Source organism: Hypomesus nipponensis, chromosome 7 (assembly GCF_054491055.1).
Source record: "Hypomesus nipponensis isolate SF chromosome 7, ASM5449105v1, whole genome shotgun sequence".
Classification (NCBI taxonomy): Eukaryota; Metazoa; Chordata; class Actinopteri; order Osmeriformes; family Osmeridae; genus Hypomesus; species Hypomesus nipponensis.
In genome coordinates, this window is record NC_140367.1 from 7,344,260 (window position 1) to 7,360,369 (window position 16,110).

General features: G+C 48.3%; 1 protein-coding gene across 2 annotated transcripts; it reads left to right on the top strand.

Annotated features, from left to right (window-relative positions):
* The first annotated feature begins 942 nt into the window (after positions 1-942).
* LOC146276565 (liprin-alpha-2-like) lies at positions 943-15,720 on the top strand. Of its 2 annotated transcripts, XM_084701320.1 has the most exons (16): positions 945-1,024; positions 2,623-2,652; positions 2,961-3,091; positions 3,390-3,571; positions 3,943-4,033; positions 7,750-7,831; positions 8,949-9,149; positions 10,490-10,552; positions 11,507-11,539; positions 11,750-11,925; positions 12,084-12,181; positions 12,352-12,527; positions 12,789-12,857; positions 13,152-13,305; positions 14,906-14,987; positions 15,408-15,720. In XM_084701320.1, exons 1-15 carry the CDS (start codon positions 998-1,000, stop codon positions 14,962-14,964), a joined length of 1,572 nt encoding a protein of 523 aa, XP_084557446.1. In that variant the 5' UTR covers positions 945-997; the 3' UTR covers positions 14,965-14,987; positions 15,408-15,720. The 2 variants fall into 2 exon arrangements, with proteins under 2 accessions (XP_084557447.1, XP_084557446.1); XM_084701321.1 differs by lacking the exons at positions 14,906-14,987; positions 15,408-15,720 and having other exon boundaries at positions 943-1,024; positions 12,789-12,941; positions 13,152-13,264.
* Positions 15,721-16,110: the final 390 nt, after the last annotated feature.

Consider the following 16,110-nt stretch of genomic DNA (forward strand, 5'->3'; position numbering starts at 1 on the left):
GAAACACCGTCAACACGTTAGGGTGCTGTGTTCGGTCACTTCCTACAATCACGTCAATCTATAGTAAACCTAATGTTCTTACCTTGCCAGTCGTTTTTCATGATGCATGTTGGTAAATGAATACGCACTGGCGTGTATGCGTTAAGTATTTTCTTTTATTAGCGAGATTAGTGGTTAATATACCTTTCATCAGCTTTCCTTCATTCCTAGCACAGTCCATTGAGAAAGCAGCTCATGTATTTGCCAGTGAGAATGGTCAAGATTTAGCTTGTGATAATAAGTCCTAATAGTGATGGTCTTATCTAATTAGGGTGCTAGTTGCACTGCATGGACATGTCTAATGAGCTGACTTGACTCCTGTTATCTCCTCAGCTTTACAGTGTATTTAAGAGCCTCTGTGTCTGACTAGCACAGCTACAACCACCTGACCTACCTCTCGCTATCTTTCCGTTTCCCTCTCTTCCTGCCTCTCTCTTTCTCTCATCTATCTCTTTTTCTCTGTTTCTTTGTTTCACAATCTTGTCTTTCTCTTTCCGAACTCACGTTTTATTCTCGCATCCTCTATCTCTGTATGTCTCACACGCTCTCTCCCTCTCTTTCTCTCTCTCTCTATCTCTCTCCCTCTCCCTCCCTCTCTCTCTCTCTCTCTCTCTCTCTCTCTCTCTCTCTCTCTCTCCCTCTCTCTCCCTCTCTCTCTGCTCTCTCTCTCTGCTCTCTCTCTCTGCTCTCTCTCTGCTCTCTCTCTCTGCTCTCTCTGTCTGTCTCTGTCTCTCTCTGTCTCCCAGGCTCATCCAGGAGGAGAAGGAGTCCACGGAGCTCCGTGCGGAGGAGATAGAGAACCGCGTGGCCAGCGTCAGCCTGGAGGGCCTCAACCTGGCCCGCATGCACCACCCCGGGGCATGCATCACTGCCTCAGCCACAGCCTCCTCCCTGGCTAGCTCCTCCCCCCAGCGGACACTCTACCCCCAAACTGGACCCCCGCAGCCCGGCCCGAGACATGGAGCGCATGGGCGTGATGACCCTGGTACAGTACAGCGGCACGCTATTGGGATGTGTGGTAGATTGATTCATAATGCACCATGTGGGGTTATAAGGCAACATTAACTTGAATCTCATTTCATTTATTCATTCAGCTGACACTTTTATCCAAATCAACAAATAATATACAAATAGTGCATAATAGTCAACACAGCAGATAATCTAGGACCATATACAGCAGATAATACAGGCCGGTATATTATAGTTTCAGTATGATTGTGTCCTATCCATAGGATCACAGCTCTGCATCCCTTACCCTTCTCTTGTTCCGTATGTCCCATCATGTAGGCTGTCTGACCGGCTCTGACATGGTGTACAGATTGATTTGATGGAGAGAATGACCAAAGATGACCCTGCTTGTACCAGAGTACATTTACATCACATTGCATTACATTTTATATATTTAGCAGAAGCTTTTAAATAGCAGCTGTTCTGGAAGCCATTTCACAATTTGACTATTGTTATCGGTTGCTATTTAGTGTATTGTATTAGTTTTGTTTAATTGTTTTTGGGCCACTAGGGGCACACCTCACTCGGGCAGTGTGAGGCTGGTAATTAGGGGAAGGGCCTGCAGCTGGCTTGGAGCAGATATGTTTTTTTACCAGGCAAGAGAAAGACAGAGCAGGTAGAGTTAGAACTATGTTTTTTTACACAGCTACTAAGAGACAGCTCTGACTCTTTGCATAGCAGCCACTTGAGAAAGCACATTATTGGCTTTCCATCAATGTGATTAATATTATGTTTGACGCTCTTTGATGGATTTAATTGATTATCCATGCGGTTGGGTTTGGTCACTCAAGCCTCATGTATGGAGATTTTGTTTGCTTTGTTATATTGATTTTATTTTTTTCAGCTGGTTTCTAATTATATTATTCATTCTAGTTGACCTTTCTTTCTGAAGTCAAATGTACGTTTGGTGTTCAGAAAGGCTAAGAAATGAACAAAACAAGCTTTGTGCCTCTGTTGGCTCTCGGTACGCCCAGGTGTTAAATGGTTGGAAATCCCGCTGGCCTTCTCTGATCTGATCAGTGAACTGCTCTGTGCACCACATACACTAGAGGATTGCCTACCCCTCGTTCTCCCTTTTGCTTTCCCTCTCTCTCTCTGGCTGACAGCGCACTGTCCTGACCGAGGGCTGCTTCCCTCCAGATGTTGTTGCCGTGGGGATTCAGTTTTTTTTTTTTTTTCCCAGACCTTTCTTATTACTCTGTGATAGCTGTGCTAAAAATATTCAAATCCAGCTCAATCTGCCCTGACAGAGAAGTGCTGGTGTGTTCGTGTTTCCTGCACCCATGGGTACATGAGAAATGATCTTGTGATTGTATTGATCCACAAAATTAATAGCGGTGCCAGGGGATGGTTTTGTTTACAAATCACTCACGTTCCGTAGTATTGATCCTGGTCTGAAAACCCGTAATTGATGGGTCATGTGTCTTCCCTGATGTCACATAATACGGTTATTATAGAGCTAGTAGGCTCGTATTCTCTGTGTACAGCAGGTGTGTCAATGTAAACCCGTTTACACTCTGATTGACTCATCTGTGTGTTTGTGTGTGTGCGTGTGTGTGTGTGCGCACCTCACAGCCCAGTGACCTGAGGAAACACAGAAGAAAGGTATTTTTGGATCCTTGCAACACAGACACCTATCCTTTAGACTGTAGATAGGAAATGATCTGATAAATATATTGTTAGATAACTGTCTCAGATAGAGAATAGCACCATAGCCATGACATACTGTCAAATAGGCTTAGGCACTGACGTAGAGAAATGATTAACATTTCAAAACGTCAATATTTCAAAAGCTATGAGAGAGTATCAGTATGTATATTATTCATATGTTAAGCAGTGAGACGTCACTGTTGTAGTCTAACGCTGAGCCCTTTCCTAACCTGGACACCCTCCTCGCCTCTCTCCTCCTCCAGATAGCATCGGTGGATGAAGATGGCCGCGAGGACAAGGCCACCATAAAGTGTGAGACGTCCCCCCCCTCCACGCCGCGGACCGTGCGCATGACACACACGCTGCCGGCTTCCTCACACAATGACGCACGGGGGTACGTACCAACACACACACACACACACACACACACACACACACATGTGCTTCTGCTATAGTGTAGAGGAGTGACATTTCTTGTTTTCATAAACGTGTGTTGTAAGATGGAGTGCTGTCTCGTCACTTGTTGAGTTCTAGCATGTGGGAGCCATTGTGTGAAATCAAGTATATCCAATTTGTATGCATCATGTGTGTGGTACAGTGTGTGTGTGTGGTGTGTGTGTCTATATGTAAGTGGTACATGGTGTGTGTGTGTGTGTGTGGTATAGTGTGTTGAAGCTCTGCTGTGTGTCCAGGATGGCTGCGTCCCTGGAGGCTGAGGCCAGTGCTCTGAGCAGCGTGGCCAGCAGTCAGGACTCCCTCCACAAGCAGCCCAAGAAGAAAGGCATCAAATCCTCCATCGGACGGCTCTTTGGCAAGAAGGAGAAGGGCAGGCTGGCTCACCTGCAGCACAGGGAGGCTGTGGGGCCGGGCCAAGGTACCCAACACCCACCACCTCCCTCTTTTAGTTCTGTGTTCTAGATTCAAATTCTGAGCTGTATTCAAACCGTAGATATTCTGTAGAGGGCACAGTGTTGCATTTTCTAAGCTCGACGTTGGCTGAATAGGGTTTTCCTCAAGTACCGTGTGATGTGGCTTAGGTGTGGGTACAGGTCAGGATTAATAGACACTGAATAGACAGCTAGACTTCCATTAACTACATGAGTCAGTAGCTCAACTTCTCTGCTCTCTCTCTCTCTCTGCTCTCTCTCTCTCTCTGCTCTCTCTCTCTCTCTCTCTCTCTCTCTCTCTCTCTCTCTCTCTCTCTCTCTCTCTCTCTCTCTGCTCTCTCTCTGCCTCCCCTCACAGCGATCATATCCGACCCAGACATGGTGGGACAGGACATGGCCATGAGCAAGCTAGGGACCCAGGCGGAGAAGGACCGCCGGCTGAAAAAGAAGTAAGCTCCCACATCCTTCTCCCTCTCTCCTCGCTCACACGCTGCCTGCTGGGGTCGAACCTCCCACTGTTTGCTTCTAGCAGGCAGCACTCTGACTGGCTCATCTCACAGCCAGCCCCAGAGAGGTCAGGTCTGGGTTAGTGGACACACACGCACACACACACATACCAGGAATAGCTAACCCTTCAGAATCATCTCTATAGCTAGCTCAAGCAGCTTTGGAGTATACCGTACTGTAGAAACCTTTTCACTTGATCTGACCTCTGACCCTCCTATACAGGAGTCAGGGTTGCTTTCCTGTTGTTATCCATCACTGCCTCCAGTGTGAAAGCCTGCCTGGGTCTGGATGCAGGACCTGCCAACCCCACAGGCTCCTGCAGAGGCAGGAATCGATAGAGACCAGCCTGCAGAAACAGGCGTGTAGAGAGGGGCAGAATAGAGCGATCACCCCCAACTAAATACAAGGACTCAGCCCAAGCCAGACTATTGATCAGGGGCGGGCTCTAGTCGTCTCACACACTGGTGTGGTGTCACTCCACACTGTGGTGGGCTCCTACAATTTTTCTAGAAGCCACATCTTGATAGGCCTTTTACATTGTAGATTCATTGAATGTTTGGGGCTAGACTGAGAGGTTCATCCAAATCCAATTTCTTTTGAACAGGGATGTCATGAGTGCTACATGAGTGACACATACCTCTGCATGCATGTGTGCGTGTGTGTTTGCGGTGCCAACGTGAACGCGCTTTCCAATAAGAGAGCATTTGGTCATCCCCACTAACAACCTTGCCTCCATGACAGTTGATCTGTAGAAGGTATTGTACCTGTCGATGTGTTTTTTTTAATTTATTTCTGTCGCACTGCAACTGACCTCCAGAGACGATCTCTCCAGGAATCAGACCGCCTTGCATCTTGGTGCCTCCTGTCCAGCGCATGCTACTGCCTTCTGCCTGCAGGACTTAACATCTCAGCCTCTCCATCCATAATGGCTGGTTCACTGTCCATGTGATGCGTATTGTGCGTGCGTGTGTGTGTGCGTGTGTGGTGTACAGACACTTGGATGATGAGGAATGTGTCGACGTGAGGATTGAGTGTTCACAGCGGTGTCTTGCCTCGTTTGCGGTGCATTTTCTCCCGGCTGCACGCAGTGTGTTAAAGACGGCATTAACTTGATCACAACCAATGTCTCTCACTCGCTAACTAGCTGTGTTCTCTGACTAGTGAATGTAATGGTCTGTGCGGATGAATCTTCTGAGAATTGTCTGTTTTGTAGATTTTGTGACATGTATTGCTTGCTGTGGAGCAGAGGATACTCCTGGTACTGACTCTGGTGTGTGTGTGTGTGTGTGTGTGTGTTTGGGAGGCTGGGTAATGAAAGTCTAAAGCGTATTTATCCATTAACGTGTGTAATTTTGTCTCCCGTCACTCTCTCTCCTTTCTCCCTCTCCCTCATTCTTTCTCTCTCTCTCTCTCTCTCTCTGCTCCCTCTCTCTCTCTGCTCTCTCTCTCTGTCTCTCTCTCTCTCTGCTCTCTCTCTCTCTCTCTGCTCCCTCTCTCTCTCTCGCTCTCGCTCTCTCTCTCTCTCGCTCTCTCTCCTGCTCTCTCTCCCTTATTCCCTCTCTTCCTCTCCCCCCCTCATCATCCTCTGACTCTAAACAAGCGGGTAAGTTGTGTGAGGGCGTGTGACCCCCCCTACCCCCCCGGGTATTTCTCCATGTGTCAGAGCCGTGCCCTGTCTGTCATATCTGTCTGTCCACCTGTCTGTCTGTCTGTCTGTCTGTCCACCCTCAAAGACCGGTGCCAAGGCTGCTGTGTATCTCTATCACTCTGTCCCATGTGGCCGTTCAATAATCCCTCGCCTTCTTTTCTTTTGACCGTTTCTACTACGTTTTCTCCCTTCCAGCTGACTGGCAGCTGCTTCCATGGCTGGACAAAGAATGTTGGTCGATTTGGCCGATTGTTTTTCACCTGGAATGTTAAAATACTTCCTCTCCCTGTGGGTGTGGGTGCGTGTGTGTTTTTTCAAATAACCAGCTTCAACACCTGGTTATGGATCATCATATTTTTTCGTTTGATTCGTCATAACTGTTTCCTTCCCTTCCCAGCTATGTTCAGTGGATGGGACTCATGTGTTGGCCTGAGCTGAACATATAACTTACCCCTGTGTATCGATGAGGCTGCGAAGGCAATATTCCTCCTCTCCAGCCAAAACAACCTCTTATTGAATCGATAGGTTTGTCAGGAAATGAAGGCTTTGTACTCAATGTATTCTGTGCCCTTTCGTTGTACTGAGGCCTTCGTCTTTGTTAGACTGTACTGTGTGCAGGGGGGGCTGATGTAGCTAGCTCCCTTTTCCATCTGCCAAGTTCTGACAACGGTATATGCGAGGACTTGCTTCTGGGTTCTGACTCCCTGAGAACCTAGTCACTCACTGATTAGAAGCCTTTGAGTGTTCTGTACATTTATTGTATGTGTTCTGTGTGCATGTGGGTGGTGTGCGTCCATATTGATCACTGAACCCTTCTAGATACTGCTTGGCACAATAAGGTTTATGTGTTCATTGTCATAAGGCAGTTGCACACACTGTGTCTCAGTACCTCACCACTACAGCATGCCTGGTGGCTAACTGTCCCATGAGGTTCATGTTCACTCTTGACAGTACATGATGTACAGCACAAGCTCATGTTCACACTCGCACGCGTTCTCCTCCACACACACACATGATCTTTCTGTCTTTATTACTCTTTTTCACTTTTGCACACACACCCACCCACAAGCATCACTAGCGTCACATCAAGGCTTTTCAGCCCGTTCATCAGTTCTGTCTCACTCAGCCTAGCAGAGTGCTAGCTTTAGAAGAATCAGCATATTACAAACAGCTCCAGCAGCCCTACAGCGTGAGGACTGCATCTACTCTGCTATCTCTCTCTCTCTCTCTCTCTCTCTCTCACTCTCTCAAAATAAGGTGTAGTTTACTTTGAGCTGAGTAGGCCAGAGCATGTGCTTAGCACAGCTCAGCTTGGTGCTGCGCAGTGCAACACGCCTCTCTGCCATTTTAGGTCACAAGAGCAAGTTAGCTCAAAACAGGAGCATTAGCTATGAGCACCCGAAGACAGACAAACAGAATGAATCCCTGTCACATATGATTGAAAGAGTAGAGAGGATGTTCAGCAGCGTAAAAGGGTGTTAAACCCCTATCCTTTGTCAGGATATAGACTGTAAATGTATCTGGACATTTGTGGCAAGTACAGGTCCATTGCTTCTTTTGTCTCTTTCCTAGCGGTCTAACCTAAATACAGTATTGTTCAAAATCTTACAGTTCAATATGAATCCTAAACTAAAAAATGTTTACCAACATTCAAAACAATTGAATAGCCTCACACACTAAAGGACCAGCTCGCTGGCTGTTAGAGCTGCAGTGTGGAGGGAGGAGCAGCCTCGCAGGGTTATGAAGACGTGGTGTTCAAAGATAGATGGATGATAGCAGAGTGCCCTTTCCAGAGCTCTAGGAGCCTGAGCTGCTCCGAGAGAGATAAGATGGTACAGTGTCGCGTACAGTACACACAACTGCACTCGGTACACTAGAGACGATAGCAGTGCCTTGAGGAAGTAGAGGTGTGTGCGTGTGAGAGAGTCAAGATTGAAGTCTTGTGAATGTGTGTGCTTGTGTGTGTGTGTGTACAGTATGCTAACACCATGCTTTTGTCCCCTCCTTCAGGCACGAGCTATTGGAGGAGGCGAGGAGAAAGGGCTTACCCTTCGCCCAGTGGGACGGCCCTACCGTGGTGGCCTGGCTAGAGGTAGGTGCTTGACTAGTCTGACCTGCGCCAGGTTCAATCCTTTTTTAGCCTTTTTTCTGTGTAGATCAGACACATGCCTGGGTAGCACAATACATGCTCCTCTGAGTTTCTGAAAGCGCAACCTTGCCTTTGTTTTTGTGGAGACTCTGACCTAAGTTGGTTGCTAGCTTTGTAAAAACAGAGGAGAGTAGAAAGGAAATTACCGGTACCATATTTATAGAACTTGGACCACGGAGAGCTCCAAGGTTTAAGTTCATGGTTTATGGTTCATGTCCTGTGAGGGCCTTACTTGCACACGCTGCACATATGTCCGCCAATCAAGCGCGAAAACTATTCTTCCCTGCCCTTTGACCTTTATGTTTCCAGTGAATTACAGCACACCTTAGTCGGCCGAGTCTCTCACTGGCTTAATGGTCCGTTACTTTTCAATTAAGTTGATTTTCAAATCACGGTGAGCAGGCATTTAATCAAAACACCACTGTTAATGAATGGCAAATTACGCCAGACTTCTTACATAAGCCACCCACTACCGTGGTATAATTACAACAGGGAACCGAATAAAGCATTGTCAACACATAACCAGCGCTCACCACTTTGGTTGCTAGTACTTCTGTGTGTCTGTGTGACTGTTCAACCCCTTCTCAGTTTGTCCCATACACACGTTAGATACCAGTCCTGATGTCCATGTGTCTGTAGGCCTCTGCGCTCAGTGCTGAAGGGACTCACCTCTGGCCACATCACGTGACCCTCTAATGGTCCAATCACTTCCAGACATTATGCTTTAGCCACCCTGGAGATTGAAAGACTTTGAAAGGCCTTGAAAACACGACAAAATATGGTATTTACTTTGTAAACGTCCGAGTGCACTCATTGATTTATACATTTGTAATCTGTTTTACAATGTCAGTCACCAGCATGAAATAAATAAGGGGAAGTACTTTGCAGTAAAAGCCATAGATAAAGCCATTACTGCCCTCTGCTGTTTATTCACAGGTTATTCTAAAACATGTTCCACCCACAATCAACAAGAAATCATAGAATAAGTGCAAGCTTCCCTCTCCTCCAATAACGGACAGTCAGCCGACATGTTTGACCTTTGCCCCCTCTCCTGTGTTAGTTGTGGCTGGGGATGCCGGCCTGGTACGTGGCGGCGTGTCGCGCCAACGTGAAGAGCGGCGCCATCATGTCGGCGCTGTCGGACACAGAGATCCAGAGGGAGATCGGCATCAGCAACCCCCTGCACCGCCTCAAGCTGCGCCTGGCCATCCAGGAGATGGTGTCCCTCACCAGCCCCTCCGCTCCACCCACCTCCAGAACCGTGAGTGTTCAATGACTCACACACAGACACACTTTCAGGCATGAACAAAGACCCATACAAACAGACAGTGCGGTTTGAGTGTTCAGAACTCTGAGATACTTAGCATGCTTACTATTCTGTGCCCCTTCACAACTTGGACTTGCCATGGTAACTGGTTAAGGCTTTTGAGCAGCCGGTTGTGACTTAAAAGAAGATTCTTGACTTGATTAAATGTTTCATTGATTTTGTACAGTCTCAAGAAGTTAGCCCCTAAACTAAGCCACATCCCATATGCTAATTGAACACACACACATTCCACAGACTGCTCATGCGCAGATGTAATCAGACACCCTCGCTAACATCCTAGACCCACATTTCACTCTCCTTTAGTGGGCACAGCACTTTCCCCTCCCACTCCCCTCCCTCCTCACCAAGGCCGTCCCACAACAACTCGCCCACTTAAACACCTCATGAATCTTTCATCGGAGAGTGTGACTCCATAGCCCTCTCTCTCTGCCCAGGCAGCCCCCCTGGTGTGACGGGGGGGGGGGGGGGCTGTCGACCTCCATAAGCCCAAACGTCCCTCCAGTTAACACTCATGTCTAATCGACCCTGTAGAACTGAGGGAAGTGTCTAACGGGCAGAAAATTGACAGGAAGTGAAGGAGGCGGGGTAGGGTTGGGGGGGCGATATTTAACCCGCTTCACTCCTGACTGCTCCACCTCCTGTTATCCAATACTGAGGGAGTGAGTGAGGCGCCGACGGCGCTGTGTCTGTCACAGGGTTGGAAGCAGATACAGCGGCAGTAGTAGCCATGCCTTGGGAAGGCTGCTCTCTATCTAGGTCACACCCATCTGATCATGGGTTACGGAACTGCACAACAATCACCACAGCTAAAATTAGATTTGCCAGATTAGGGGGGAGGTCATCGTGTCGTAGATGGAGGGTAAACAAATGAGGTCGGACAGGGGCGGATGTTTAGGCTTGCAAACACACACTTGCAGGTGGAGTCTCGTTTTGATTCACTAATCGTCTACTGCACTAGGTGCCATGTGCTGTCTTGCATGGTAAACGTAGTCTTTATTGTTGTGTTTGCTGTTGCTGTGCACTTTCAGTGAGATAACCTGTCCTCTTGTGCTGTTCTGTGCTGTGCTAGTGTGTTTGTTGATTTGTTTTGTGTACTTGTGTGCGCCCTTTGACCCCAGAGGGGTGGGGCCTCTTCATCATCTGACCGTGATGCTGTAACACTATTGGCTTACAGTGGTGCTGCTCTTCTTCTTTAACACTGCTTGCCCCTCCCACTGGACTACTACTACCAATTCTGCTGCTGCTGCCTCTCTTGGGCCCGCCCCCTCACGTAGCCGTCAGGCAATGTATGGGTGACCCACGAGGAAATGGAGACCCTGGCTGCTCCCTCCAAAACGGTTAGTCTCCTCTTCTTTTCCTCTTTCATCCTCTGGGTCTCTCCTGTCTGCTTTCACCAGGGGGGCTGTGTGTGTCTGCGCAGGGGCAGTTTTAACATGGCTGTACACACGCAAACGTGAAGAAGACTCTCGAGTTGTGTTCCATGCAAGCATCCTTACACTGTTGCTCTCATAAGCTTTAGGCAGTTGACAAGACCGGTGGTGATTCGGTCAGATTGTGAGATTCTGTCAATCCGTCCGTCGATCCATCTTCAGAACAGTCCAATTGTCCAGCGGTGTTTCCTTTGTCCTTTAGCTGTGGGAGGAGAACTCCTCTTCTCCCACAGCTACTAGTCTCCAGCTGTCACTGAAGACGGATAGCATGTTACGTGTGAGACAGACTCCTGAGTCCTGGATCTGGCCCCTCAGCTGTTTGCTCCTCATGCCAGTAATCTCTCCTGAATGTCTGGCTCAATGAGGCTAATAGCGAGCTCTGCTGTTGTATGGAAGTGAGTAGTGATTGGCTGAGGAGAGAGGCCCCCGTCTGGGCATTATTATTACCCGAGCCAGATGCAATCTGCTAGTACTGGACAGGACTGCGGGGGTAACCTTGTTACACTTCCCCAGGGCCCCATTCACAAGTCAAAAGGAAGGAAATTGTTTTTTCCCCCCTCTAAAATTTGGTTCCTACTCCCATAAATTGTCTTCTCCAACTTTGGATAGATCATATCTCATGCATATTTTAACTGGCTCCACATTATTGGCTTGAAACCTTATTAAAACTTGCACCAGACCTTGAGAGAGAATGTTCTGTTCTGTTAGAGAAACAGTTAGGGGAGTTTGTGCTCATAATTGTTCCTCTGATAACAGGTAGATTGCAGTAGTTAAAGGAGCCAAAATCCAGACCAAAAGAGTTTTTGTTTGTCAGTGAATAATTCATATTTTGTGTTATTTCCCTTTAATGGCCAACAACAGAAGTCTGACTCTGAGGAAGGAAGCTGGGCACAGGTGAGGAACGGGCTACTTTGCTCTATATTTGATCTTTGCAGTTCCTTTCATATGTTACTGAAAACGTCAGTGTTTGTAACAGTGTCGCGAACAACAAGTGACATGTATTTCTACACAGTAGCACATTCAAAAACAACCCATGTTAACCAAAGAGTTTTAAAATAAGTAAAAAACAAAACAAATGTGTGTTCTGCTGCTGTGGTCGTTAAGACTCTGGCGTACGGCGACATGAACCACGAGTGGATTGGAAACGAGTGGCTCCCGAGCCTGGGTCTCCTTCAGTACCGCTCCTACTTCATGGAGTGCCTGGTGGACGCCCGCATGCTTGACCACCTCACCAAGAAGGACCTGAGGGTGCACCTGAAAATGGTGGACAGCTTTCACAGGTACAGCAGCCACACCGCACGGCCGCATCGTCACGGACGACGTCCGGGTCTTTCGTTGGCTTGTGTGTGGGAGTTCCCGCGGAGGGGTCGACTGTGTTTCTGTTGCTAAGGAAGTATCCGTTGCCAAGTAAAAGGCGTGTCCGTGTGTGTGTCTGTAGGACGAGTTTGCAGTACGGCATCATGTGTCTGAAGAAGCTGAACTATGACAGGAAGGAGCTGGAGAGGCGCAGAGAGCACAGCCAGCACGAGATGAGAGGTACTGGGATGCCAGGAAGATGTCTACCCCTGTGACTGACTTGAGCTATGACTCTCTGTGTATTAACACGGCCAACCAGTGTGGATTCCCCCATGTAACTCACAAATGTACAAAGAGCACCGTATGGTCGGGTATTTGATATGTTCCTGTATGATGGTGTGCGTGTCCAGACGTGCTGGTGTGGAGCAACGAGCGCGTGATCCGCTGGATCCAGAGTATCGGTCTTAGAGACTACGCCAACATCCTGTTGGAGAGTGGAGTGCACGGTGCCCTAGTCGCCCTCGACGACAACTTTGACTACGTCAGCTTGGCACTACTCCTTCAGATCCCCAACCAAAACACTCAGGTCGGAACACACATGCTCACGGCGCACACGATCCCTTTGTATTGAGGAAGTCTGATAAATCATTAGAAGCAGTTACTGCCGTTACCTTTATCCATGACACGTGAAGAACATCCTTGCCACAAGATACATGCTTTGCTCCTCCCAAACAGTACTCATCATTTCTGAACTCAGTCACTTCAAATCCCTCCATTGTCCGTGAGCGGAGGCAGTATGAAGTGTTAGTGAAGTGCTGTGCCGTTTCCCCCCCTCCCCTCCCAACAGGCACGTCAGATTCTGGAGAGGGAGTATAATAACCTGCTAGCACTGGGCACTGACAGGAGACTGGACGAGGTGAGTGACACCTGTCACCCGCACTACTGGCCCCCGCCCCGCGGTTACCATGGGTGACAGGCCGTGACAGACAGACACACCTGGGTTTGTTGTCAATCGTTTCTCCCACCTGTTCTGTTCCCACCTGTTGACACATCAGCGGCTGTTTATCACATGAAAACAGCATTTTTAACAACTTATAAAACCACAAACCATCGTCAAGCTTTTTTTCTCTCCAAACACTGACTGCTCTGAACTACAGTCGGTGTCCAGGGGGGGTTTCTAACCCGCTGTCCGTGTGTGTCCGTATGTCAGTGTGATGACCGGGACCTGCGGGGACCGTCGTGGCGGAGGCAGTTCCCCCCCAGGGATGTCCATGGGATCAGCATGATGCCTGGCTCCGCGGAGACCCTCCCAGCAGGCTTCCGGCTCACCACGTCTGGACACTCCCGCAGATTACCCCCTGAAGGTGAGGGCCCCAGGACTACCCCCTCCCCCCCCCCCCACATCCACACACACACCTCGTCACTGGTTAGGACCCCACCCCCTCATGTACCATAGGTGTACATGTGGACAGGTGACAGGTAGATATACTGTATGTTGCACAGTGCTGTTAAGAGGGCCGTGTTGGGAGGCTTTTATGATGAGAGCCAACTTGATAGCTCAGCTTTCAGCACACTCTCTCCCCTCCCTCCGGCAAGTTCTGACTGTGTTTCTGTTATTCCCTCTGACTGCCGCTTTGCAGTTCTCTGTGAGGCATTGGACGACAGTCCTGACGACATGTATTTGGACTGGTTTCAAGGTCAGATATATAAATACTGCATTCCCAGTGGCACCGGGGGGCCCTGTAGGGCCTGGGGGCCCCATCTGACTCCAATGATGTCCCCCCCTACCCCCGTTAGTGCTGCCCACACTCCCCAATGTACCTGCTCTTCTCCGTGGTCTTGACATTAACTGTCCTCTCTTTTTTTCTTTCTCTCTGTCCTCAGTGCCCAACTCCAAGGGTGGTCCTTATGTTTGGCAGGATTATTAGTGATATGGTTTGACGGTCAGTTACATTAGAACTAGTGAGCTACTTAACGCTGATTTAGGTGTCAGTTTGGTGATAATACCTATCACCTTAGGGCAGGGACTAGCTGCTTGTACACCCTTGAAGTTAATGCATTTACTTGGCTAAAAAAAGGATGGGAGCTATGTAAGTGGCCTAGAAACAGGAGGTTTTTACATAGAAAAACGCGAAGTCTTCAGAAACTTCCAGTGTGTGTGTTGCCCCACCTCGCTCCCTCTCCGCTGTTAAAGGAGGACTCGGGTCTCAAATCTTTTTTCTTTTTTTTTGATAGAAAAAAAAAGGATGAAAGGTGTATTGGAACTTGGGTTTGTGATTGTGGTCAGGCTAGGAGGTCAAGGTTTTGCCCTGCACCATACAACTCTGAATGCAATACCAGCCGGACACATGAAAACACAGGTTCCGATACATGAAAGGAGGACATCCGACGTTCAGGTTTAGACACAAGTTCTCCTTTAACGATGTGCTCTGACCCTGTGCTCTGACACTGTGTTCTGACCCGATGTGACTGGACCTTCTTCCTGTGCTCCTTTCTCTCTGTGGTTCCTGGTGTAGTGTACCCAGAATAACACAGGGGCTCCCATCATAGGTGTGATTCACTCTAAACAAGCCCACACTTCTCCTTTGAGGGTGTGATTCAGTGTGTCATCGCTTGGCTAGCTGGTGGACATTTTCACTAACCTCGTTCTTGTTTGTGTGTGTGTGTGTGTGTGTGTGTATTTCAACTGGTCCAAAGTCCGTTTTTGGTGCAGACTCTAATTGAATAAGTCTACAGTGTCAACCTTTGTGTTATCTTCGGGTCATTCTGACCCATCAGTCATTGTGGTTGACAACGATGGTTCGTTAACCTTTTGGTCATGTGACCCGAAGGCAGCACAAGAGTTAAGATCTGATTTTGTGTCAGTTGTTCTGGGTGTACAGTAAATTGGAGAGCTTAACCTGCTGAAGCCAGGAGAGAATCTGAGGCGTCTGACTGACTGCTGCTCTCTGTCTCCCCCTGCAGTCGGACCATCAGCAGTACAGCGCCTGGACAGCTCCACAGTGAGGACCTACTCTTGCTGAGGGAGAGAGAGGGACTACGAGCTGTGAGTGGAACGCACATAAACTTTGTCCTTGAGTAATTAGAAGGGGGGGGGAAAGACAGGGGTAACTTGCATAGTGGGGAAACCTACGCTCGTTTGGAGAGCATGGCAGGTTAAGGTGCTGTGTTTGCCAGGGGATGAGACAGATGACTAGACAGCCACACTGTCTGTACAGAGCGGCTGGCAGAGCACACTGCCTCTCCTCCTCTCCAAGGGAGAAAGCTGCAGCTGGTTCAGCACTGACAGAAATGGCAGGGCTTCTCAGAGGCACACATCAGAAGCTGTCGATTCCATGAAACACCATATGTGACAACCTTTATAAACAGGAAAATCCATATTTGATCCATTTCTTGTCATTTTCGATGACTGCTCCGAATCATGTTGGGTTGCTGGGCTGTTTCTAACCCATGTGTCTTGTTCCAGGTCCAGACGCTGCTGGAGTTGCACCCTGAAGCTGCTGAAAAAAACCAAGTCTGACGATGCACACTGCCAAGAAGCGACTGCCCCACCACCTTACCCTCACCCCCCCCCCCCTTAAAAAAAGAAGAGAAAGACAAGAGGTGGGGGCCAAAAGAGAAGGTTGGACCCCCTGCCAAGCCACCCCTCCTCTACAGTTAAATGCCAAGAATCCCCCCCCCCCTTCATGTGGGCACCAGCTGATGGTGCTAACCCCCTGCAGGTTGTCCTGTTGTCACCCTTTGTACCTTCTTTTACATATACAGAAACTTGTCGGAAACATAGCGTTACTGTGTAATTTATTCTACCCGAGATATGTGTAGGGTTATATGTAAATTAATATAAATATGACGTTTTTTTAAATATATACACACACATCTATGTACAAAAAAACAACTTAAAAAAAGATATTCAGAGTTTGTGCAAATAACTTTGCCTACCCTTCTCAATGTCACGATTCAAATATGCTGCTCTTTGAACATTTTCCTCCGAGCACGCCACTCCCCCACCTTGAGAGACCATTTTGTACATACTGTTATTTTTTCATCTCGTTGAGGAGGTCGATGTTGAATGGGGACGGTTCGATACCTCCAGAGAGGGGACGTTGGACGGTCATACTGGCGAGGACGTGGCGTGTGACATCCTTCATCTATACCTTCAACATCGACCC